Raw genomic sequence first — 25,816 nt, forward strand, 5'->3', positions numbered from 1 at the left:
TATATATTTTTAAAGAAAAATTAAATTTGCTAATTTTCGATATTTTGACAAACCGAACAAAATGTTTTAAATGCTTGAACATAAAAAGAATCATGCCGATATATCTTTACTATGTTTGAATAGCTATGAATCTTTGATAAAAACTGATGAGGAACCATGACCCTTGTAAGTACAAGTTAGTTGTACTTAGAGGCGTTCACAAGAATTGTCTCTGCGAGAGGTGGGTTAGTTTGAAATTATTTTAAACTAAATATTTATCAAATTTAGAGGTATAAATCAAGTTTAGCGCCCACGCGAATTTTCAAGTTCACGATTTTCGGTATTTTACACACACGCACAACGCTTATAGTTTACCATGCTTATAACGAATTAAATTTTTTTTTTAAAACTAGGTAAATCAAAGTTTTAAAAATAATGGTACAGATTTAACTCCGAGACCGGCAAGACCCACCAAAGGCGGTTTTACATAACAAGTCGATGGATGTTTTCGATTTTAATAATTGTCCGAGCAAACGAAGGGATCGAGTGGCCACGCCGCCGTGTTTTGACCCCCCCCCCCTCTTGAGCACGCCAACGGTTGTACTAAATTTTCAATATTTTTGACCAAGCGAAAAAATTTTATCGACGTTTATAATCAAGATATATAGATAGGTAATAATATGAAAAAAATTTCATTGGTGTAAAATATTATAAGTAGCATACTACTAAATATGTTTTCTCTGCAAGTAAAATTGAGGAATTTAGGTTTTTGGGTATAGCGGTGGGAACATATCTATATATAAATAGTAGCATGCTACATTTTGTTAGGAATTTATTACGAATTAAGTATTATAGATTGATTTTTTAGAATAATAATAAAATTCAGAACCCATATAATTATTATTGATTAACGTTTCTATGGCAATAAACAAAGCGTTACGGAAAATCTGTTATAAAAAACTAAAAACAATTGAAAATTGAAAAAGTAGATATTTATATACATAGCTCAAAAAGAAAAAATATTTAGAAAATTTTATTTTGCCTGGTTATTTTGAAAAGTGATAAAATAAGATTTTTACTTTCCACCCTTCCCCGGCAACTCCTCCCACCACCCATCCTAAAAAGTACCAACTACTAACTAGATTCAATTTGCTACAAAAACCATCTTCAAAGTTGAAAATCGAAATTTTTACTAGTTAGGTGTGTACCCAAAAAGGTGATGCATGATGAAAGATGACAAACAGAAAAAAAACATAAAATACATTATAGGTACAATAGATTAGCAATACATTAAAAGGGGCAGGATAAGTGGATGTCGCTCTGCTGTACAGTAGGTTACAAGTGGGTCACTGTAATGGATGGTGTTAAATTTGAATTCAATGATATAATATCATTGTATAAGAAAAACGATTCTGAGCGAAAATGGTCAGTCAGCCTATGATTTTACCAAGTATATTTTATGATATTATTGTGAATAAAGTAATTTATATATAACCTATTTACGTGGAGGCTTGTTTTAAAATTCAATCCTTAGCCATAAAAGTTAAACATTTTATACATTTTTAACTACAAAATAATTAATAAATTATAAATTTGATAAATGTTGTCAAAATTTGAACTTTAAATGCTTATAAAAAAAAATTGTGCCTATGTATTTTTAATATTTTTCAACTGCTATTAGAACGATATATCAGGAGCCGTATATTAAATTTTCACGCTTTTTTACCCAACAAATAAAATTTTATTGATATTTATAGAAAAAAAAACTAAAAAAATTGAAAACTGACAATGTCCGTAAACAGCTCAAAAAGAGTCAAAATATTTTCAAAATGTTATGGTGTACAGAAAATGCTAATATAAACATTCAGTGAAATTTTCAAGTATCTACAGTCATTCGTTTTTTAATTACAATAAAATAAGAAAATCATTACATGAGAAATTGAGTGAATATCAAATGTTGTAAGAATATAAATTTCAAACGCTCATAAAAATTTAATTTAAATTTCTTGTAGACATTTTTTTTGATAAAGGTAGACAAACTTGTGAAGAATCTTATATTACATTTTCAAATCTTAGATTTCAAAAGAAAAATTTTTATTAATTCTCAACTCAAAATAATTTGCTAATTTTCGTGATTTTTCCGTATTTTGTCAAAATTTGAACTTTAAATGCTTATAAATAAAAACCGTGACTAAGGATTTTTAATATTTTTCAAATGTCATTGTAACAATATAGTAGGAGCTTTTTATTAAATTGTCAAGCTTTTTTACCCAACAAATAAAGTTTTATTGACATTCATAGAAAAAAAGACTAATAAAATTGGAAACAGAAAATGTTCCTTACAGTTCAAAACAAATCAAAATATTTTGAAAATGTTATTGTGTATAGAAAATGCAAAGATAAACAACCAGTTTAAATTTCATCTATATACATTCTTTTCTTTTAGAGTTACACCAAAAACCAAAATCGATTTTGTAAAAAACCGATTTTGCGTAAAAATTCCCGTTTTTCCTTAATTTTTATGTTGTTTTTCCCGGTGCTTTTGAAAACTATAAGGAATTTTAAATTTTGACTTCTTCAATGCACCAACAATATTCACTTTCCCATCGGACAAGATACTAAATACTAGATATAAAAATTACGTAAAATTTGCAACTGGCAAATACTATGGATTAACCAGGGTTGGATTGGGTATATAATTCGGCCCGGTAATATACAAAAGTAGCCCACTTACTGATTTACCAAATTGAATTTCGGCCAATAATCAAAATAATATTATTATAATATTATATACTATTATTTTAACATAACTACACATTTTTGTGGCAGCAACTAATAAGAAAATTATATAATATTAAGGTCCCTGCAAACTCTATATATTTTGATCCATCATAGCGACATTATACTGACTGACAAAAATTAAGGTACTATTCTAGTGGTTCGATTTAAAAAGTGTAAATATTTTTGATTTGGTAAAGAAGTTTACTTTGCAACGACCGGAGCATATTATATTCGATTTTTTTAATTGTTTTTAATATCTTTTTAGTTTTTTCCTTCTTCTATTGGCATTTAGTACTCTCTAAGAGTTTTCCAACATCACAATATCCTTCCACTTTACTCTGTCTTGGACTGGCGTCTTCCATTCGTGCACTCCTATTTTATTGAAATATTCTTTCATCATATTTATTTATATCTTTCTACTTTCTAGGTCTCCCATGATGTCTCTTCCCTTTAGATTTACATTCCAGTTCTGATCAAAGCGTCTCCTCCTGATTTTCGCGCTTAATATGCCCAAGCCATTTATAAAACTGGTGACTGGTGTTAATCCAATTTATTCTTGCAATTACCGATTGTACTTTATTCTCCATGCACCTGTTCTGTATGTTATTATATATGGTGGTATGGGCAGTGGCATCACTAGGGGGGAGGGGGCTAGGGAGAGGGCGGCTTGGCCCCCTGACTACGATTTAGCCCTCTCCCCCATTCACATTGTTGTTTATAATAATGTTAGTCCCCCTGAAATTTTAATGGATTTCCGCCTATGTTTGACACTTGACATATCTCCTAAATACTGAAATTCAATTACTTTTTCAAACCCAAATTCGTCATCAACACAATCTTCATTTTTAACTGTTTCATTATCTTCATTGTAACTCTGTTGATTTTTAGTCCTAATCTACTGGATGCTTGTCCTATGGCTTTTATTGTTTTGTAGTTGATTAATGAGTTGCTCAAACAGTTAAAGTCATCTTCAAACCCAAGTAACCCTGAATTTTCCGGTTTCCTATTATTACACATATGGTTTCCTTCTATATTGCTCTGATAACTTTTTTTAGCCGTTTTTTGGAACCACTGGCTGAGTATTTAGAGGAGGAGAATAACCAAAGGCAGGCAACATGATCTTCACTTCCTCCTGATGATTTTTATATGCTACAAAGTGTACAAAGTATTCGTTGAGTTTTATTTTTTATTTGATGTGAATGAATCACTATTCTATTTAGAGTTTTTTTGCAATAGTTATAAATACATACATATTGTACATAATTTATTATTATTACAGAGTTTTTGCCACTTTGAAAAAGCGATATTTTAAGACTCAGTCGTTTTTTTTTTTTTTTTTATTAGAACTTCCAGTATATAACTATTAATTATTATAGTTCGACAATTATTACAATATATAATATAGATAAGGTTTACAATATATAGTATCTTATTCTAGCATAATTTAGATAATTAGATAATTAGATAAGAATATAAAATGAAATGATACAATATATTATGGTGGACGTATAACGGTATATGGAATTACAATTTACCTTTATTTAAGAAAGCCGTTAGCAGAGACAGGAGGGGTTTTATGATTGCAGTGAACTCGGTAATAAAGGATGAAAATAAAGTTTCTGTATTAACTATTAGGAGATAAGTGGGAATGGTTATGATTGGAGGAAGTAGCTTCAGCATATGATGGTTTATCGGTATTGGGATTTGAGGTGGATTTAGGAAAGCTTGTATGAGATTTGGGAGTAGATATAAAATGTTCACGACGAAGTTGGCTGTAATTTAGTTTTTTATAAACGAGACAGCCTTTGTAATTTGCTGGGTGACTACCTTGGCATAAAGCACACCTGGCCGGAGATTCTGGTGACATAGTGCATACGTCAGATCTGTGTTCTTCGCCACATCTGATGCATCGTGGAATGTGGTTGCAATAACTCTGAGTGTGCCCGTAAGACAGACAGCGATGGCATTGCGGTGGGCTTTTACGTGGGTGGGGCTTTTCGACAACAATTTTGGAGTGCAGTAGATACTCGATTTTGTATACATCCATGTTGTTGGTGGCTTTTTTGAGGTCGACAAAAAAGAGAGGTAGAGGTGATTTATCGGAAGAGCGCTTAGGGCCAGTTGTACCGTCTACGGTTAAACTACGATTAAGCTTAATCAGCTGATAACAGATATTTAACCGTGCTAATTCGGCCGGTTAAACTCTGATTAACTTTAATCATAGACGGTACAACTGGCCCTTAATGTTATGAATGTGGGTAACCTGGTGTCCCAATTCCGAAAGAGAAGTATTTATATCTGCAGTAGAGGTAGAATGGTGGAGATTGCGGATCACCACCCGTAATGGACGCTTATCATACGGGCGAGACCGTTTTCGACCAAAAACGTACCCTTCCCTTTTCGACCAAATTTAAAAAACGTCGATTCCCTTTTCGACCAAAATCGTACCCTTCTCTTTTCGGCCGATTCACTTTTCGACCAAAACAAAAAGTTTTGTAATATGATATGTAGAATAAATAATTGATATATAATTTTTGTAAAATAGAATACCCATATATTAACATTTTTTTTTTTTAATACGATTATTACGATTTATTATATACGATCGGTGATCGTCGACTGTGATTGTTACTACCATAATATATAGTTATATCAGTATAATATGTAGTATGTACCTCAAGACTGATCGTTATACGTATTGTAGAGAGTCACTATCTTTCTTAATATTATATTATACACATTACTATTAGACTTAATAATTATTGACAAAAATTGTATATTATTATGTTATTCTTTTTATAAAATATTATGCACAGTGTGACATATTAACACAAAACTAATGTTAATAATATATAGGTATTCTTATATTTTATTTTACAATATTTTATTTTACAACATTTTATGTAACTTATACTTTAAATAATTTTTAAAATTATAATTGCCACAATTTTACAAAAATTATATACCAATTATTTTATTTATTTTACATATCATATTACAAAACTTTTTGTTTTGGTCGAAAAGGGAATGGACCTTTTTTAAATTTGGTCGAAAAGTGAATCGGCCGAAAAGGGAAGGGTACGTTTTTGGTCGAAAACAGCTATGCCCTATCATACGGCTGGTATGAATGAAAACTGATGCTGTTCTCAATTAGATATTTAATGAGTAGTCTGTAATGCTCATAGAAATGAGTATGGATGATCAGGTACGAAGGTGTGGTTTTACAGATAAATTCTGTTGTGTTGATAATTTTAATCAAGTTTGAGGTGAAACTGGAAAAATTACTCACGCCTTTGATATAAACTGCAGGTGGTTTTGGTGGGATATTTTGAGTATGAGTTTGAGTCATGTTTGGCTGTGTGTTTTCGTTAGAGTCATTTAGTGTGGTGAGAACTGAGTACCGGTTTGGAGTTATGAATATTTTTGATTTCTTATCCTCTGGCTTGGGAGAAAGCGATGAAGAAGATAAATTTCTTTTGCTTCAAGTTGGATTAGTTTTAGTTGTGACACGATTATTAGACGATTGGGCCGCCATACTATGTAAACGTAACGGCAGAGTATAATAATATAATATTAGCGTATGAAAAACAGATAACGGAGCGAGCGTAATGACCGTGCGTTCATGGTGAACGTTATCGCCGGACTGGACTCAGTCGTTATACTGAAATCTTAAATGTACATGCTGGATCACATTTGCTTAATGTTCATGGTCCTGATGAAAATGTATTCATTGTTAGTGTGAATATCACTTCATTGATGGCAATATTATACCTCTGAAATTAGTAAAAATTTAACAAATTCTTTTAGTGCGTCACAATACTAAATAATACACATCATTAATTACTATGAACTAATTTGTGAATAATAAAATATTTTTTATTAATTTGGTGTAAAAAGACACATTGTGTAATATAATTAAAATAGTTAATAAATTATTATTATCAATAAGTACCTAAATTATACCGTAATATTTAATAACCCTCTCAAAGTCGTCACGGGTAATATAATTGTATTGATTAAGCCACTCTGAGGCAAAAATTGGTGTAAACATATTGTGACATGTCAATTCAAATTTAGACTTTACATGGAATAACATGGACAATTTTTTGAAGGTTAATGGGGTATTTGACATACATAATTTGAAGTCATTAGTATTTAGTATAAAATTCTTATTTTTTTGGAAATTTCTTAATTGAAAAATATATTTTCAATAACATAATTATAGATAAAATGGATGCATAATGAAAAAAATAAGTATACTAAATAAAAAATTTTAAAATTAAAGATTTCAAAATTTAAAAAAAAATGTATTTATAAAATTTTGAATAGGTATAAAATATTTTTCTTTTTTATAACTTATGATTTGAGTGATACTATCAAAATAAAGCATTTTATAAATCTAAAAACTATTATAGTTAATAAAAATGTATAAAAAAAAACACAAATATAAAGTATTATGTATTAACAATAAAACCATAAAGTTTAAAATCTGAAGTAAGAAAAATAAAAATATAAAATACCTTATATTAAAGATAAATTAAAAACATTTTTTTTTTTAAGTTACATTGACATTCAAAACTTTCAATTATGAAATAAATATATACAATATTAACATCTCAATTAATGTGAACTAGATTAATTTTTGTATCACAATTGTTTATCACTTATAATTCTTTTTGATTCATTAATTACATAATATACATTAATTATACAAATAGATATAAATTGATGATAAAATTGTAAATACTTTCAACTAATTGGTAACTAGATGAAATTGTTTGAACAATACCTAGATGCAAACATTATTCAGGTTTAATATGAGACATCATGGATTCTTGTTTTCCAAACGGAATTTTTCCAGCCAACTTTAAACCCGCAAAATATGTCTTACCGTGTTGATAGCCTACTTCCTAGAAAAAAAATAAAACAATGTGTACATTTTTTATTTTATACATTTAACTTGTAAGACCTACAAATAAAATAATTATAAAAAATCAAAGATAAATAATTTACGATTAATGACCCAAAATATTGTAATAATCAATGATCTTGTATATTTATGGTGAAAAGGCCAATTGATGTAACCCACAACATCATAGAGATTGACAATGATAAAAAAAAATAAATAACAAAAACTTTTTACAAGTAACATCACTGACAAATTATATTTTTGTTGAAAATTTGAACAAAAAAAAAAAAATAATATTCATTAAATCATATTTAATAAAATTGTGAACAAATAATTCTCCTGAAAATTTTAGATTCTGAGCGGAGCAATGAATATTGGTTTTACAATGATGTGTTTTTTTTAATTTTTTTTTTTATTTGGGTATATTTGTGTCATCACCTTTTAAGACAGTAAAAATGCTTAGATTTTCTTCAACAGTATCTCTTCCAAAAGTGAATATAGTTGGAACTTTGAGGGGTAAAAAGTAAAAAATTCCCAGTAATTTTTAAAAGCACCGGGAAGAACAAAAAAAAAATTAAGAAAAAGTAGGAATTTTATACAAAATTGGTTTTCACTTTTTGACAAAATCGATTTTGGTTTTTGGTGTAACTATAAAACAAATGATCATTTTTATTAGCATTTTCAATACACGATAAAAATATCAAAAAATGTTTATTTGTTTTGAATTGTTTACAAACATCTTCAATTTTCATTTGTTTAGTTTTTTTTTTTAAGAATGTCAATAAAATTTTACTTGTTGAATAAAAAAGCTTGAAAATTTAACACAAGGCTCCTAATATTATATAAGCCGGGGGGAAAAAAAATTAAGGAAAAGTAGGAATTTTTATGCAAAATTTTCAACGAAATGTTCACAGAATGTTTATATAACCATGGCATTTTCTATACACCATACAATTTTCAACATATTTTGACTTATTATGAGCTATTTACGGGCATTTTCAGTTTTTTTTTTTACAAATGTCAATACAATTTTATTCGTTGGATCAAAAAGCGTGAAAATTTAATACAAGGTTCCTGATATATTGTTACAATAGCAGTTAAAAAATATTAAAAATACATATGGACACATTTATTTATAAGCATTTAAAATTCAATATTTAACAATATTTAAAATTTAAAAATGATTTTGTAGTTAAAAATTTATAAAATTAACTTTTATAGGTAAGAATTGAAAATTTAAAACAAGATTCCATGTAAATAAATAAATAAATAAGTAAATAAATTACTTTATTCACAATAATAGCATCAAATATACTTATATATCATAGGCTGACTGACCGTCTTCGCTCAGAATCATTTTTCGTATACAATGATATTATATCGTTGAATTAAAATTTAACACCATCCATTACAGTGACCCACTTGTAACCTACTGTATAGCAGAGTGACACCCACTTTCCCACCTTTTTTTATTTTGTGGGCTACATCACATATATAATTTTTTTGATGAATTATTGTTATTTAATTTGTAACACCAAAATTACCTTTATTTCTTCAAAACTTTTAAACTGAAGTGTCTTATATTTGTCAATAGGAGGCCTTATATATTGACAATAATCACTCGTTTTCACCACCTACATTTAAGAAATAGAAAACAACATTTTAATAATAAATATGTTGATAATTTTAAATTATAACAAAACATTTATAAAGACAAAAGAGTAAAAGATTACCTCAAGTTGACGAACACAAGAAACATATGCAAGTCGAGATTGTATATCTTCCAGATTTGGAACTTTAACTGATGCAGTAAAAGGATTAAATCTTTTCCACATTAACCAAAACCCAGACAAACTATCTCCATAATTGGTAAAATCCATATCATCTTGAGATCCAACATCAATAGCGAGAACATGTTTTGCTCCAAGGTTACGCATAATGTCGGCTAAATTGTACACATATTTTAATCGGTTACAGTTAGCATTTAATATTATGACTTACAAGAAAGTTCTTGATTCAATAATATTTTACTTAAGTTACTTATTGAAATATATTTAATCAAATATTAAAAAAAAAAAACGCTTGCCAATTCAGGGATCGGCATGTAAACTTTCTTGATTTTTAATTTTTAGAAATTTATTAACTGATATCACACCCAAGCGGTATATAACAATTTGAATCCAGAAAAATATCGGTGTGAAAAACCCCACAAAAAATCATTTTCATTTTCATTTAGTGAGATAGATCACCCAAACCGGGGAGCGGATTTTGTTGTTTGGGGTCTTGTTAGATTCACATTGGTTAGGAGAAATGCAGTGAAGATTTTCAGAACTTTATTTTTAATAGTTATTTTACTACAGAACATTAAAAAAAATTAAAACAAATTATATTGGGCGTTTTTTGATGTTTTTCAGCTTTACAGCTTTGTAGTGAATTAATGATTGAAGATTAAGTTCTAAAAATCTTCACTGCACTTTTCCTAGCCAATGTGAATCTAACAAGATCCCAAACAACAAAATCCATTCTCCAGTTTTGGAAATCTACCTCGCTAAATGAAAATCTAGCAAAAAAAAACTCTTTTTTTATCTGTGAAAAATTAAATAATTTTTTAAAAAAAATGGTTATTCCACATTTAGTGTCTAATTTATAATCTATTTTAAATGATAATCTATTTCCAACATTTTTATGAATTCAAGTGGTTATATCGCTTGGGTGTGAAATCAAATCTCTCTCATTAAAACTAGCTAAATTACCCACCTACACATCATTACTGAGTTACATATTTATTATTTTCCTATTTAACACAAATTCTTGAAGTTTTTAAAATTCAGACTTTTTTCATTTCAATTATCATACGTCCATACTTACTTGATTAAAAATCAAGAAAATAAAATATAGTATTAATTATTTTTAATATTAATTATTAATATTACTGTATTAGATATTATTTTGATGATTGGAGTATGTATGTGCAATTAAACTAACACTCCAATAACAAATTGATGGAATAGAATAATATACAATGTCTATACTACTCTATAGTATCTGGGGGTGGGGGGATGTAATTTGTTGTAACTTTCTTTCTCAAAATACATCAGTCCAATTATCTTCAAAAATATCAACTAACATAATTGATATATTAGATTAGATTATGAAACACTCACCTGGTACATTGTTTACATAACAACCATCAGCAAGTAAATGACCATCATCAGGATTACACATGGGAGGAAATAAACCAGCAATTGACATACTTGCTCGCACATACCTCCAAACATAACCTATTTACCAGTTACCACACACTAATTAAGGTCATCTTGGCTAAGACAAAGGTTTAACCATAAATGCCTATCGCACATACATTTCTCCAATATCAAATTATTAATTAGTAATATTACTACATATTTATTAAGAATTTTTGCAAGAAATTAATAATATACTTTAATTAGCTTCCATGCTATATTTTGGAAATTTGAGTATTATAAAATGTAATTTAAGCATTATACCATTTGTATTGTTTAGATTAATTAACTGAACCTGTTTGCTTTGTATTAATTTAAATAATCTATTTATGTAAAACAAGTGATTAATATACCTGGTAAATTATTTATGTATCCACCATCTAATAATAAATGCCCATCAATTGGATCGCATAAAGGTGGCATGTAACCGGATAGAGACATTGATGATCGAACATAACGCCACAAAGATCCTAGAATATAAAACCGCTTATTCAAAATAAAACGAATTATCCAAAAAATGCTGTTTAAATTTTTTAAATAATTTACATTATCAAAACCCAAATATGTAAATCAATCACAGTAATTACAGTAAATTAATTTTATTGAAGAATAATAAAATATGTAGTCACTGTAAATATGTATGTGCGATAAACATTTTTATGTGTTAATTCTTGTTAAAAATAAATCAGTGTATATAAACTTAATATTGTACCATATTAAAAAATATTTATATTTATTGCTTAAGGTTAACTTTCCTAGAAAATATTTAGTTTGTTATATACACACTGTATTGTGTGCATACAAGTGTATCGATAATAAGTGATCATATTTAAGCATATATAAGCTTAGATCATATTTATTAAACTATGGACAGAGCCATGTCCATCTCGCTCGTGTAAACAATTTAAAACACGTATAAACAACGAGCCTTTGACTAAGATACTTGATGTGCATGCGCATACTTGAGAAAAATTATCACATATTTAGGTGTTGGATTATATTTATAAATATATCAATTCATTTAGAAAATATGCGACATCTCTCTTTGCGCATGTGATCATCAAGTATCTCAATCAGAGACTGGTCGCTGATAAGTGCTTCAAGTTAATGGGACATAGGTCAATCCATAGTATATGATCTAAGGTCATAAGTGCATGCGGTCAGATCAACCTGCAATTACTACCATAAGTATCACGATCAAAATAAATTATATTTTTTATAGTATTTATTTATTGATTAACTACAAATCAACATTTCAAAAAAATTCTAAATATTTTAAATTAATATTATAAAAGTTATAAAAATAAAGGTTATTTTTTAAGAGCATTTAAAATTCAGTGTATACTAGTTTTAAATAAATATTTATGTACACCATTTGTATAACTAGTACATTGGTATAAACTTACTTCTTAGAAGTATAAAAGAAAACAAATTGATTAAGAGAACATTTAAAAAATAAATAACAGATCTAAGAAATAAACATTAAAATATAATAAACCCATTAATCATACCTAATTTTGTTCGAATAAACTTTAATAAATATGTTTAACACACATTATACACAATTAAATAATTATTAATAATTGTTAATAATTATTATCAAACAATATGCAAAATATATTAATATGTTTAAATAAAGAATTAATTATACCATGAGTATGAATTCGCATTTTACTGGCAGATATATCAGTAGTAATTGTAAAATAAGGCAACCACAAGTCTTCAATTTGTGTTTCTCCGAGAGCAGAAATCAATGTATGATTAAAATATTGACCAGTTAACATAGACGTAGATGGCCAAGTTAAATCTAATGCTTGCCTCCACCGATTTGTCATTGACTACAAAATAATATTGAATTTATTATTTAACATTTTTTTTAGTGCATGTTAGTTTAATTTAATTACAGGTTATTACATTTAAAAAATAATAATTTATCCAAGAAATAATATTATAGTTTATATGTTATTTTAAATTTAGTTAAAACATAAAAATAAATTTTTTATACCTCAGCCCAAGAGCTGGCTTTGCGTGTCATTCCAATAATATCTCTTTCACCACACCATACAGCTCCCATAAAAGCACCGATACTCACACCACCAACCATATCTATGGGAATACCAGCCTCCTGATGAACAAATAATACAAACATATTATCTTATATAATAAAACCCCAAGTAAAAAAATAAAATAATAACATACTTGTATAGCTTTTATCATTCCAATATGAGCAGCACCTCTTGCTCCTCCGCCACCTAACACTAGACCCACAGAAGTTCCTGTTAACCATCTAGCTAAACGAGAATAATCTGAATGTATGTTGACTTCTGTTTGTAATATTTTTTCATATTGATCACACTAAATATATTAATATATTATATTATACTATTTATTTATTTAGATTTCATAAATATCATAATTTGTAGGTTTAAAATGTAATAATTGTTGACCATACTTATTATTTAGTAACTTAGAAAAATTACAAAGTATTTATTAAAAAGTTAAGGTAATCACTCTGCTGTATTGTAGATGTTGATTTATCTTAATTAAGTAGATTACTCTAATGGATTTGTTACATTTGAATTCAATGATAATGATTCTGAGAAAGGACATTTTGCCAGCCTATTTCCCTATTTTAAGAATTTAATCGTGCGGGAACAGCATACGAATTTAAACAAATCAGTTTATTAGAAAGACAACGAGGACATTTAGCATGATAAAAAGATCTACTACTATATTGATGAGTACTTAGTACCTTATGTCCTACGCTTTAGTATAAGGTGTACTATGCAGACCAAAAGATTATTACTTTTTTATCTATGATTTTTCCATATTGCCAAATACAAATCTTAGAGTTTTGAAGTCAGACTGTCTCATGTATGGTGAAAATAAGGGGATGGTTTTTAGGATCTATTTATTATTTTGATTTTCTGTGGTATATAAGATGGAATTATGAGAATATATAATAATTAATAATGATTATTTTATTCCATACCTTTATCCTATATCGGTTAAATTAACTACACTTTTGGATCTTTGGTATTACCTACTACCCAATTTGGGAACTGCCGTACGAAGAAGGCCTGCTACTGATATTATTGTAATGCAATGTCCATCTAAAATATACATACTATACCCTGTCCAGCGAGAGAACACGCAGCGGCCCAACAAAAATCGGTTCTTCTGCGCATCTCCTTACGGCACCCTGCCATAGTTGAATCGGTCACAACGGCAGGGTAAAGAGTGGGGATGTGCAGAATCGGCATGTTCTCTCGCTGAATAGACTATTAATTATAAAACACTTACTATTACAGAAACAGAACGTTTAGAAAATATACGTTTAGGACACTGTACATGGTGGTGTGAAGATACCCACGATCTTATATTCAACCATTCAACTGTATTAGATGGTAAATCTGAATCTTCTCTGTGTATCAAAATTAATTCTTTATGAGTACGTAATGCTAGGCGTTCAATCTCTTTTTCATACTAGAACAAAAGAATTAATTTTCATTTTGTATAACAAGTAATATTTATTGATATAAGTTAAAAAATATTTAAAACTATAATTAATAGTAATTTATTAACAGTTATTAGTAACCTAAACATTATGAAATCTAAAAATTAATTTAACATGAAAACTTACTTTTCCTAATATAGGTTGTTTACTTCCTAGTGTGACAAGCAATATACAATCGGCTTGTCGAATACAACGCTGAGTCCAAGAAGAAAACGAATAATCACATTGATAAAGTGCAATTTTATGTTGGTCTTCTTGCTGGGCTAACCATGTAGTCAAACGATACTCATTATTCAAATCCATTATTGATTTTCCTAATACACTTCTAACAAATTCGGAAGTTAACCGTATAGTTGATCGAATAGAGCATAACGAGTGGTAAAGTTCATAAGTAAAACTTGTTAGTGGTACATCATCTGATATAGGCACAATAGCAATAGTTGAAAAATTGCTTTGTGTTGGTCTTGTATCTAGTGTTTTACTAATCGTAGGCTTCTGCCAAGTGCCTAGAATTTAATAATTTTAATACCAACAACAATTTAACAATGTCATTTTTAAGATTTGATACCATGATTTTCTGTCTTTGTCTAACAATTGCATGACATTTTAGACGTGTTATTTTCCAAACATGCTATTTGAACTAATGAATAAGAATTCTGTAGTATTTGAATTTGTAGTTAAGTCTACTTGAAATCGACTTTCTCACATTTTTTAAACTATCCCCCAAATTCATAAACAAGTTATGTTAAAAAAGAGTAATGAAAAAATTGTTTTGGAGAAGTTAAAATTAAAAAATCAAAATGTGGAAAGGTCGATTTGAAATAAACTTGACACAAGTTCAAATATGTTTTTAGAATTATTATCGCTTCATTAGATCAATTGGTATGTTTGACAAAGAACACGTATAAAATCCATGTCGCGCATGTGTTAGACAAAGACAGAAAATCACGGTATTTAATAACTTTAAGTATATATATATAAATAATTGGTTTACTACTACAAGACCATAATTATTATTTTACAGAATAAAGTTACACAAGATTAAAAATATACATTTTTTTAAATTACCTAAAATTCTATGTCCCAGAAGATTAATAAGTGTAGAAACAACTCCAGGAAAACGTTTTTTAATTGCATTAAATAATCCTTCTGGTAATTTGGCTAATTCTGAATCTCTAACTGCCATAACAGTTGTTCCTCTAGGTGTTTGGGTAATAACTTCTACCTGAATAGATACAATAATTATAATTATAAAACATGGTAATAAATTATAATAGATAATCAAAAAATAAAAACAAATAAAAACAAAATAAAATGTACATTATAGTGTAATTTTAGGTGCTGAGCGGAGCGAGGAATGTAATGGTTTTACGATGATGTTTATTTCTTTTTTATTCTGTAAACACTTTTTCTCCCTCTAAACTTGATCAAAAGTATCAAATATAGCATCTTTTCTGAAAGGTAATGTTCTTGAGCTGGTACTTTTAAAAGAGGTCATTTTTCGATTTTCGAAATGCTACTCGAAATAAAAGCGGTTAAAGAAGAAAAAACGTACGATTTCACAATTTTATAATATTAAATAATTACGGACGTTTTCTACCAGAAATATTGCTTCAAATGAAAAATGACAAGAGATATTTTTTGTTGTATTTTGGATTTTGTTCCTTACGGTTTAAAGTTCGGAAATTTTTAGCCATTTTTGAGCTATTTATAGACATTTTAATTTTGGGAGTTTTTTGTTGTATATCGGTTAAAAACATTTGTAAGAACTTAAAATTTGGGTTGTTTATTTATATTATCCACCTAGACATGGTAAAATTTTCAAAATATTTGAGCGACATGAGTTTTTTCTTTTATTTTATATATTTTTTCATTTTTATCATTTCCTAATTATAAATTATATAAATTATCTATTTAACCTATTTGTTCTTAAAACACTTTGTTTATCACCATAGAAACGAATAAAATTAAATAAAAAAGATTCCCTCGCCCGCTCAGAATCGTTTTTTATCAAATGCAATCATTGCATTCAAATCAAATACAGTAAAATTACACTATCCTGTCCGAGACCTGAAGGGACGATGGACAAACATCCACCACCAAAATGCGCTGACCTACTTTTTATAAATAAAATTCCAAAAATTTTAGGAATAAAAATAAATCTGTTTGAAAAATAGCTGTGTATCATAATATGATTCATTCAAAATATGAACCTTTAGAGATTATTGGTTCTTTAAAATATTATTTGGTTTTTTTTAATCCAAACAATATTAATATTGAATTTCTGTTTATAATTTATGCATTAATTTATTAACTATTTTTTTATATTTTGGTAAAGTTTAGGTCTTACCACAAAATTATATTAAATAACACTAACAAAAAAAGTTCCCAACATAATTTTGAACCTCCTGATGCTTGGGTTAATAATAGAGATTCATAAAATGATTTTATTTTATTTGTTATAAGAGGTAGGCCAATATTGCATTCTAGCTTATTTTTTAATAATCAAACAAACTCTTCAAAATTAGAAACTCACAATTCCTACTAGATCTCCTTTTCCATATTCAGCAACCAACTCTTTTTTACCATTTTCATGTGTGATAACAGAACGCAAACGCCCACTCAGTACGATAAATGTACTGTCCGATTCTTCACCTTGTCTGTAGTAAATACACAAAATACAATATTTCATCAATTTAATTTCTCATTTTTTAGTGTATAGAGTAATATTATAGAGCTATATTATAATGTTTTCCAATATCAAATGTTACAATATATATGATATTTTGTAAAAATAAACGGCTAATTATAACAGCTCTTTAAAAAAAGAATTTTTTTTTTTTTATATAAAATCTGTTTTTTTTTTTTAAAGCATCATAAATTCTACCTAGTAGGTATTTTATCTTTTAAATTAACTGTAATTCTATTTATATAATTATTTACTATAATTTTATAATCTTAAAACAATCCTATGTAGATCAATAATGAATATGTATACTGTGTCTCTTGGCCACCCGCATGGTGGGCAGTCCGCTTAATAAAGTTGTTATATATAATGCAAAAATATTCAAGTAGCAATATACTATATTTTTACTATGGTTGGCCATAGTCTACATTTAAATACTATACCTAACCTAAATACTATAGATAATACATTATATATGACATTATGTATTATAATTTTGACGAATATTACATTAGTTAAAACTTGACAACAGCACATTTTACTGAAAAGTTAAAGGACATAAATTAATTTTCCTCTACTCGCTGACTGACAATATCATTCTTAACCGTCATAAATAATTCCCCGCTTAATAAATTTATTCTTAGTGATCTCAATTTACTTGTGAATTGTAATAATTACTATATATTTTTACAGTTTTGATATTACAGATATAGTTATGGACTATTTATGTATTAATCTAAGACTAAACTAAAAGTATACATTGAATTATTGAATAGTAAAAACTAAAATGAGAGATTACCTAATTCTTCATTTGAGTTAACATTTTGAGTGAATAAGTCACATTTTCTAAAATTATTAAGAGGACGCTACTATGCATGCATTGGCTCCGTCTTACAAACGTATCAAATTAAGTTCAGAAAAACCAATTTTCTGTTTTTAGCTTAAAATATTAAAGTGAATTAACCTATTGACAAACTTAAAGGTAAGAAGATTATCATAAAAATTAAAAAGTATGTGTATTGTGTCATGATTTTCTTGTGTATATTGTATAATGAATAAACTATAATAATATAATATTTATTAGAATTATTAATCTTAACTTAAACAAACCTACGATGTATAAAACTATAAAATAATTTTTGATTATTTATGTAAGCCACATATTAGGACACTACAAAAGGATTTTAATAAAAACTCTATGTTATCTATTTGTAGCTGCATAAGTAAAGAAATAATTTTTAACTCACCTATAAACTGCACGTCCACTTTCAAAAAATAACCAATCCAATGCAAAATCGACTTGACGTACAAATGATGATAACCGAGTAACCACTGTATTTGCTATAGGCAAGACAATTTGTGGTTTTACTCTTATAATCCTGTCAAAAAAAATTTAACAATTTATTACTTGTACATCATAACATTTATTTCAAGAAAATATTTTAGGATTGACTTATATTGTAATAATAATAGTGATCAATATTTTATAACTAGGGTTTAGGACTACTTGCATTTGCAAGCTTTTTGAGGAAAACGTAGATTATTATATGTTAAGAAATAAACAAATTTTGTGAAATGGTAAAATTAAACAAAGTTTGACTTTGCATATTTGAAAATTTGTTGGCATTTTATTACTTACTTAAATATATTATCGTCAGTAAATTTTGTGTTAAGATAACGCTTTGAAAATAATATTTCCCAAAAAAAAATTAGCACTAGTAAAGATCTTACAAATCTCTGAATCAATTAATAATCAATGTTGCTATCTTGTTGATTATTTTAAATTTTAATTTTGTCATACTCATGTCATGAAAAACTCACTTAAAAATTAAAATATCGTAAAAAGCAATAAGACAACACATATAATGTTCTCCAATGGCAGTGCATCAATAAGACGGTGACAACACATGTGCACACAACGTGCTTAATTATCAATTATAATAAATATTCAACTATTCAATGTTTTTAACATTTTTATATGTAGTATATGTTTTTTTCAAATTAAAATAAAACGTTTACTGCATAATTTGATCATTTTAAAGATTTTTAGTGCAACAAGTCCTGAATCTTAGTCCCGACAATTATTATATTTTCTATCTTAAGTTTAGTAGCGCCAAAAGCTAGATCATAAGTTATTTAAATCATGTTAAATTCATAACATACCATCATTAATTTATATTTCTAAAAACTGTCAACCTAAAATATACTTCAAATTGGTAACTTGCATAATTTATATAAAGATATTTATGTCACAAATATTAATATTATTTACTCATAAACAGTATTTCTTGATAATATAGAAATTATACTAGGACGGTTGGCTCTAAATGTCAGAAATCCAGGTTCTCCAGTTAACACAGCTAATCCACCAACAATATCACCAGGATTAACTGAATACATATGAGCTTCAGTTAATCCTTCTGGGTCCATTTTTTGTGATACTATCATTGATCCATTTAACAACAAAACTAATGCAGCATCCTGAAAAATTATTAATGTTGTAGATTAAAATTACAAATAGTAAAGGAACCCAATAAGAATTAAATAGAATATTGAATTTATGTTAACACGTTGAATGCGTACTGAAGCCATTTGGCATCTGATATACATTTAAAATAAATGGTTTAATATTCCCTACGCGTGGCTGAATGTTATTTTATTATTATTTAGCATGGATTAAACGCATATTTTTAAATATGTATACATACGTCATTATGAGCAGTTTCTTTATTTTTTTTTTAAATTTATTTTGTTATTACTTTTATCATACAGACTGCGTGAAAACTGCAAAAAGACATACACAGTCAACGTGTTAAATTCAAGTATGCTAATATTTGCAAAATAGTTTTTTTTTTATATACTAAGATACCTATTTTAAAAAATATCTGAAACTCTAAATATTGAAATTGTTTTTTATTACTATTAATGTTTAATGGTTTTTTTTAAATATATATTATTTCCACTGTAAATATATATTATTTCTACTGTAAATAAATACTCTTATAGAAACCCTTATAGAATTTAAGGATAAATGTATTAATAACAAGAATCATACCTTATGAGAATCTTCTTGCATTACATATGTATTTGTAGGTATTTTGCGAATTTCCACTTTTCCCAATAATAAATCTTCATTATCAAGTTGGAGTTTTTTGACAAAAACTTTCCTAGCAATTTTGAGATACCAATCTTTTTGGTCAGTTTTTGGATCAGTTTTGGGCTGATTTAAAAGTGATTCCAATTTTTTATCGGTTATAGAAATTTCTACACAAATCAAAATAATAAATTAATTTTTACAAAAGATAGTTATGTAACATTTCATAAGTGAATTAGATTAATATTATTTTTTTAAAACCTACCTTGTTGTAAAAACATGGAAGACTCATTTTTAGTAGCTGAAATGAAAGGACTCATTTTTCTTTCTTCTAAACCCTAAAACATAAGTATTCTTTTTTTTCTAAATGTTACACACATATCAATATTAAGACAATTAACTAATACATTAACCCAACTTGAAAGCTATAATTTGACAAATTTATAAACTATTGAGGATATAATTATAAAAACATATTTTTTGTAATACAATTTTATAAAGGTATACAACATTGGAACTTATCTTTTGTTTCAAATAAATGTTAGGTTTTTTTTTTAATAGGATAGCGATAATAAGCCAAACCGTTAAATCACTCACTAGCACTCTAGCTTAAGACCCCTTGGAAACACGTCATTTTTAAGGAGTTTTGTTTAGGCAATTCTTTTGTTCCTCGCAGTGACTGCTCGTATTTGTGTATATAGTAAATTATCAATCATTAGTGTTTGTATACTAATATACTCCCAAAGTCCCAACCATCATCAATTATTTTAAAAACTGGACTGATGCAAAGTAAACATATTTACCAAATCAAAAATCTTTTCATTTTTTAAATCAAACTACTAGAAGTACCTTAATTTTTTACAGACTCTAAGGTCATTCTGATGAAAAATTGATGGGATTTGCAAGGGCCTTAAGATGACGCAACACAGACATTTGTTGTCTTCGTCTTGCGATCACGTAACATACTAAATTTTACGCTCAGCAAATCACGTTTAACTCCATTAGTTTAAACAATATAGAGATTTGACCCCTTATACAATTTAAAGGTAAGATCTAGGGCATTTCATAGGCTTTTTGTTATATTTTAATTTTAAATCTAGTTATGAGTATTTTAAGATGAACAAATACTTTTCAATTTTAAAATACTCATAACTCACTTTAAAATTAAAATATAATAAAAAGCCTATGAGATGCCCTAGATAATAATAATAATAAATAATCTAAAGAAGTAAATTCACTCAAATATTTAAACTAATAGAGCTAAATGTGATCGACTGAGTGTAAAATGTGCTGTTACGCACATGTAAGACAAAGCCAACCAATGTCTGTGTAGCATCCTCTTAATAATAATTTAATATTAATTATTGACACAACTGAAAATTTTCTTCTGGTACATGCTAGAAATTATTGGGTGACAAAAATGTCCTTATTTCTTTGATATCATATTATTATTATTATTTATAACTATTCAAATTATTAACTAGATCTAATTTTAAAACCACTGCCACTATTGTAAAAGTAAAACCAATAAATGCATCCCTCCGCTCATAATCTAATACTGAATATTACTAACTACTGCATTTGTAATTTAACCATTATGTATTCTTACATTTTGTACCAACTCAGTAGATAGTCCCAAATACTGATGAAGAGCTGTAAATGTAACTCTCTGTAAACGGACCATAACCACTTGGATTATTTGGACTAATGATTCTGGATCATCATCGAAGATTTCTTGAAATGCAGCAACTGGTAATCTTACTATTGTACTATCTTCAAGTGCTTGAGCACTAACAGTTTTATAATTCTTTTTATGGCCCTGAGTTACATATTTATTCAATAAAAATTAAATAAGCAATTTATTATACTTTATTTCATAGCGTCATAGGAGAACAGACCCATTTTGTGTATGGTATTCATTAAACAAAGTGCGTGCTTCTTGACCTCATATGGTTCACTGACCGATATCAAGTGAGTGTCAGTGGTGTATCAAAAGAAGAGAATGTTTGAAGAAGGTTAGACACTCCACTTGAGTCAATATTAATATTAAATTTTTAAATGAATTAAACTTTAAAGGAATATTTATTAATGGATTTTCATGATTAGAAAATCAAGTAATCAAGTAAAGAAATATCTATAGAAAGCTATAGCTTCTTCTACTGGTTTAATGCCAAGACCTTTATGGATGGTCAGGTTAGAAACAAATGGTGAAGCATTTTATTTAATGATTTATTACAATCTATTGATCCTAACAGACATAATATATAAATAATATATATAGAGTATATAAATATAATAAATTATGGATTGTATAATGTTTATAATTAATACCACAATCATAAAAATCCTAGTTACACCCCTGCTTACAATGGGGAATGGACAAGATTAACAAGTTTAAGTCAATACTTGGGTCTGTTCTCTCGGAAACATAGCTAATATTTTCACTTACAGTGAGAACATCAGTAAAACTTAATAATGATGTAACACAATCTCCCGTTTTTACTAATTTCAGAGGTATAATACTGCCATCAATTGAAGTGATATTCACACTAATAAGTCCACTTTGGACAATGAATACATTTTCATCAGGATCACCGACTTTAAACAAATGTGATCCAGCATGTACATTTAAGATTTCTGTATGACGACAAAGTCTTAAAAATACGGGTTTTGCAAAGTGGCCAAAAACTCTGTAATAATAATAAAAAATAATAATAAAACAATATATATTTATAACATTTATAACTATTGAAAAAAATAAAATAAATACTCACCGAATACTTTGCAGCATATAAAAGGCATCAGGAGGGACATTTTGCCCATCTTTGGTTATTAATTCTTCCTCTAAATACTCAGCAGGTGGTTCCAGTACCTATAAAACAAAAAAAAAATTGCGATTGTACAACTAAATATACAATTTTATAATCTTGAAAAATATATTTAATTATTTTCAGTTTTTTAAATTTATTTAATATCTACTATATCTTAATTTTAAATTATATTTACTGTAACAGAGTAAAGCAAAAATAAAAACATACGTTTAATCTCTGAGGTAATGTTTCTTTCCTCATTTGTAATAAACGCCTAGCAAATTTGATTACTAATTTTCTCTTTTTCCCCTGGCCGTGAACTTGTCCAGATATACTTTTAACCTTAAACAAAATTTTACATTAATTAAACATGCATGACTATTGTTGGAAAAATGAAATTCATGTATTTTTAATAAAAATTGTACAAACACACTTTGAACAGAAATACTTTTTACAGTAGATATGTATATTTAAATATTAGATGTTGTAGTAATGATTTGAAACTACAAATCATAACAACTTGTTTCATGAATAACGTTTACTTTATAATTATAAATATGTATACCTTTCTCAACATTTTTCTGCCATAGAATAAAACTCTATCACGTTTTCGAAACCTTGTTTTAGGAACAGAACAGATGTCACTTCCTCGAATCACATGAACTACAAATAAATATATACTATGTATGAACAAATAATTAATGATTAAATGATTCATTAGTATTTTTCTTAGTAAGTAACTTACATTTTGATTTCCATTTGTAGAAGGCAAATCTTAATAACATTGATGCTACTATGCATACAACTATCATCAACATGTTCTTAAAAAAAAAATTATTATTATTAAACAAAACAATTAAGTATATAAAGTTATGTACATTCTATATTAAATCTGAATAAAATTTAGTTATAGATAAATATCTACTTAAAGGTGTAACTCTAAATTATAAAGAAAAAATAAATATACAGTGTCCCGTAAGGATAAACTCATTAGCCATAGAGGGAAAACCGGTTTTTTGCTGTTTTACATATAAACTAAAAATTTTTAAAAAAACCATGAGGTTAATGAAAATAAAATGTTGAAAGGTCAATATTTTCATAAAAATATACTCTATAAAACGGCTGTCTTCAATAGTTTCAAAAATAAAAATATAAAAAATAACTTTTTTACCAAAAAATTGTATTAAATAAAAAAATAAAATATGTGTAGTCCTTATATCTGAGTCTAATAAAAAAAACTGAATTATGATATATTTATTATCTCAGAAGATATCGCAATGGGTAAATCCTCGCAAGACATCCTGTATATTATATAGATACCTATTAACAGGTTAAAGGGCATGTACTGAGTTTTTATTATATATATAAAATAAGTGCGTTTATATTTCTACTTTAATAAGAATTATTATATTTTTTATTTTTGGAATAAGACTATATTTTTATTAAATTGAATTACTAAATACTTGACACATTTAGTATATTTATCACTCTTGAAAAGTATTAAAATTGTCAAGTGATTCATTTTGAATTTAAACAATTGATGCATTAGATAACAGCTATTCAATCATTATAGTTCAAAAGTATAAATCAAATTCAAGAATTTTTGAGTTCCTAAAACTTATGAAATATGTATGACTTTGTTGTAAATGAAATGAGAAATATGGGTCAAAATTATTGTATGGATGTAAACAAAAGTTATTTATTAGCTTACTCATTTTAAATGGTAATATTATTCAAGTGTTTCTTCAACTAATTAATAAGAATAATATTAATAAAATAATTGTTTACCAACATTTAAATTTTAAAAGTTCACTTTACCTATATCTATTATGTTAAGTTATATATAATATAAAACTTGAAGAGAAAAATAGTTTTTTAAATACTTATAATACCTATAATTTCAAATCACATAACGTGACACAACATGTAATTCTAGACAATTGTCATGGATTGCATTATGCCATTATCAACTGGCGCAACAGTTACTATAATCGCTAAAATGTATTCCTTTGTGATTTTCAACAATAATTAACTGCTAAGTTATTTATTACACAGGAGGAGGGATTAGTATAATATAGTATGTTATTGTATTACATTTTAAATAATGGTATATTTAAGCAAAACATGATGAATGATACAGTATGATACTTACTTCTGTTAGCAGCATGAAAGAGTAAGTGGACGTTATCCATTGTTGAAAAGCTGGACTATAGATTATAGCTCGGAAGGAATTAGTGAAGTCAAATAATCCCATTGCATAAACGTGTTGACGGTTTGAAAGACAGACGACAATCGTTAATAAACATACAATGTCCGAGAAACTAATTATTATATCACATTATTAACGAATTACAAGTCAAATATTGTGACATGATACGAAATATTCATTGGTGTGTAAACAAACTTGTTGTTTAGAAATTGTAGTACAATAGTCAAGGGAACATTCGAAACATAATTCAGTACTGACTACCACTAGTGCACAACTACTAGTCGTAAGATTCATATAAATTAATACTTCACACTTCATAGAGCCAACAACAACTATGGCTCATAGAAGCTTGCAGACTGTCAACTATGGTGAGATAATAGTCATTCACTGGCATTGTCATTGTACATAATATTATTTTGTAATTCTTTAATCATGAAGGTATCAGTTGTATATTTGACTATTTATTAGTACTATATTTAGATGACCGAATTACAATACAATGATAACGAACATGTGTTTTGTTTATCACTCATCCACTAGTGATAACATCCGAAAAAGAGTAGGGGCATCCTCGCCAGGAGAAATTATG

At 27.4% G+C, this 25,816-nt stretch overlaps 1 protein-coding gene across 4 annotated transcripts; it reads right to left on the reverse strand.

Moving 5' to 3' along the window:
* Positions 1-4,990: 4,990 nt before the first annotated feature.
* LOC132949879 (neuropathy target esterase sws) lies at positions 4,991-25,807 on the reverse strand. Of its 4 annotated transcripts, XM_061020985.1 has the most exons (24): positions 25,171-25,807; positions 23,764-23,839; positions 23,584-23,681; positions 23,247-23,360; positions 22,983-23,080; positions 22,658-22,898; positions 21,818-22,027; positions 20,474-20,546; positions 20,170-20,378; positions 19,387-19,595; positions 18,362-18,493; positions 16,965-17,088; positions 15,497-15,653; positions 14,555-14,934; positions 14,215-14,397; positions 13,111-13,266; positions 12,917-13,036; positions 12,563-12,749; positions 11,265-11,381; positions 10,834-10,950; positions 9,403-9,614; positions 9,214-9,303; positions 7,550-7,670; positions 4,991-6,533 (listed from the first exon to the last, which is right to left on the reverse strand). In XM_061020985.1, the coding sequence occupies exons 1-23, from the start codon at positions 25,270-25,272 to the stop codon at positions 7,563-7,565; spliced, it is 3,513 nt and encodes a 1,170-aa protein (XP_060876968.1). In that variant the 5' UTR covers positions 25,273-25,807; the 3' UTR covers positions 4,991-6,533; positions 7,550-7,562. The 4 variants fall into 4 exon arrangements, with proteins under 4 accessions (XP_060876968.1, XP_060876967.1, XP_060876970.1 ...); XM_061020984.1 differs by lacking the exon at positions 4,991-6,533 and having other exon boundaries at positions 6,634-7,670; XM_061020987.1 differs by lacking the exons at positions 4,991-6,533; positions 11,265-11,381 and having other exon boundaries at positions 6,634-7,670.
* Between the last annotated feature and the right edge of the window lie 9 nt (positions 25,808-25,816).

The sequence above is a fragment of the Metopolophium dirhodum genome, chromosome 8 (assembly GCF_019925205.1).
Source record: "Metopolophium dirhodum isolate CAU chromosome 8, ASM1992520v1, whole genome shotgun sequence".
Classification (NCBI taxonomy): Eukaryota; Metazoa; Arthropoda; class Insecta; order Hemiptera; family Aphididae; genus Metopolophium; species Metopolophium dirhodum.

Bases quoted from the DNA above. Each gene is read 5' to 3' on its own strand.
- LOC132949879 (XM_061020985.1), bottom strand. From the start codon at position 25,272: ATGGGATTATTTGACTTCACTAATTCCTTCCGAGCTATAATCTATAGT. The intron at 18,494-19,386 runs GTAAATAATATT...TTTTTTTGACAG, and splicing joins TCAAGAAATACTGTTTATGA to GATTATAAGAGTAAAACCAC. The intron at 15,654-16,964 runs GTGAGTTTCTAA...GTATCTATTCAG, and splicing joins AAGGAGATCTAGTAGGAATT to GTAGAAGTTATTACCCAAAC.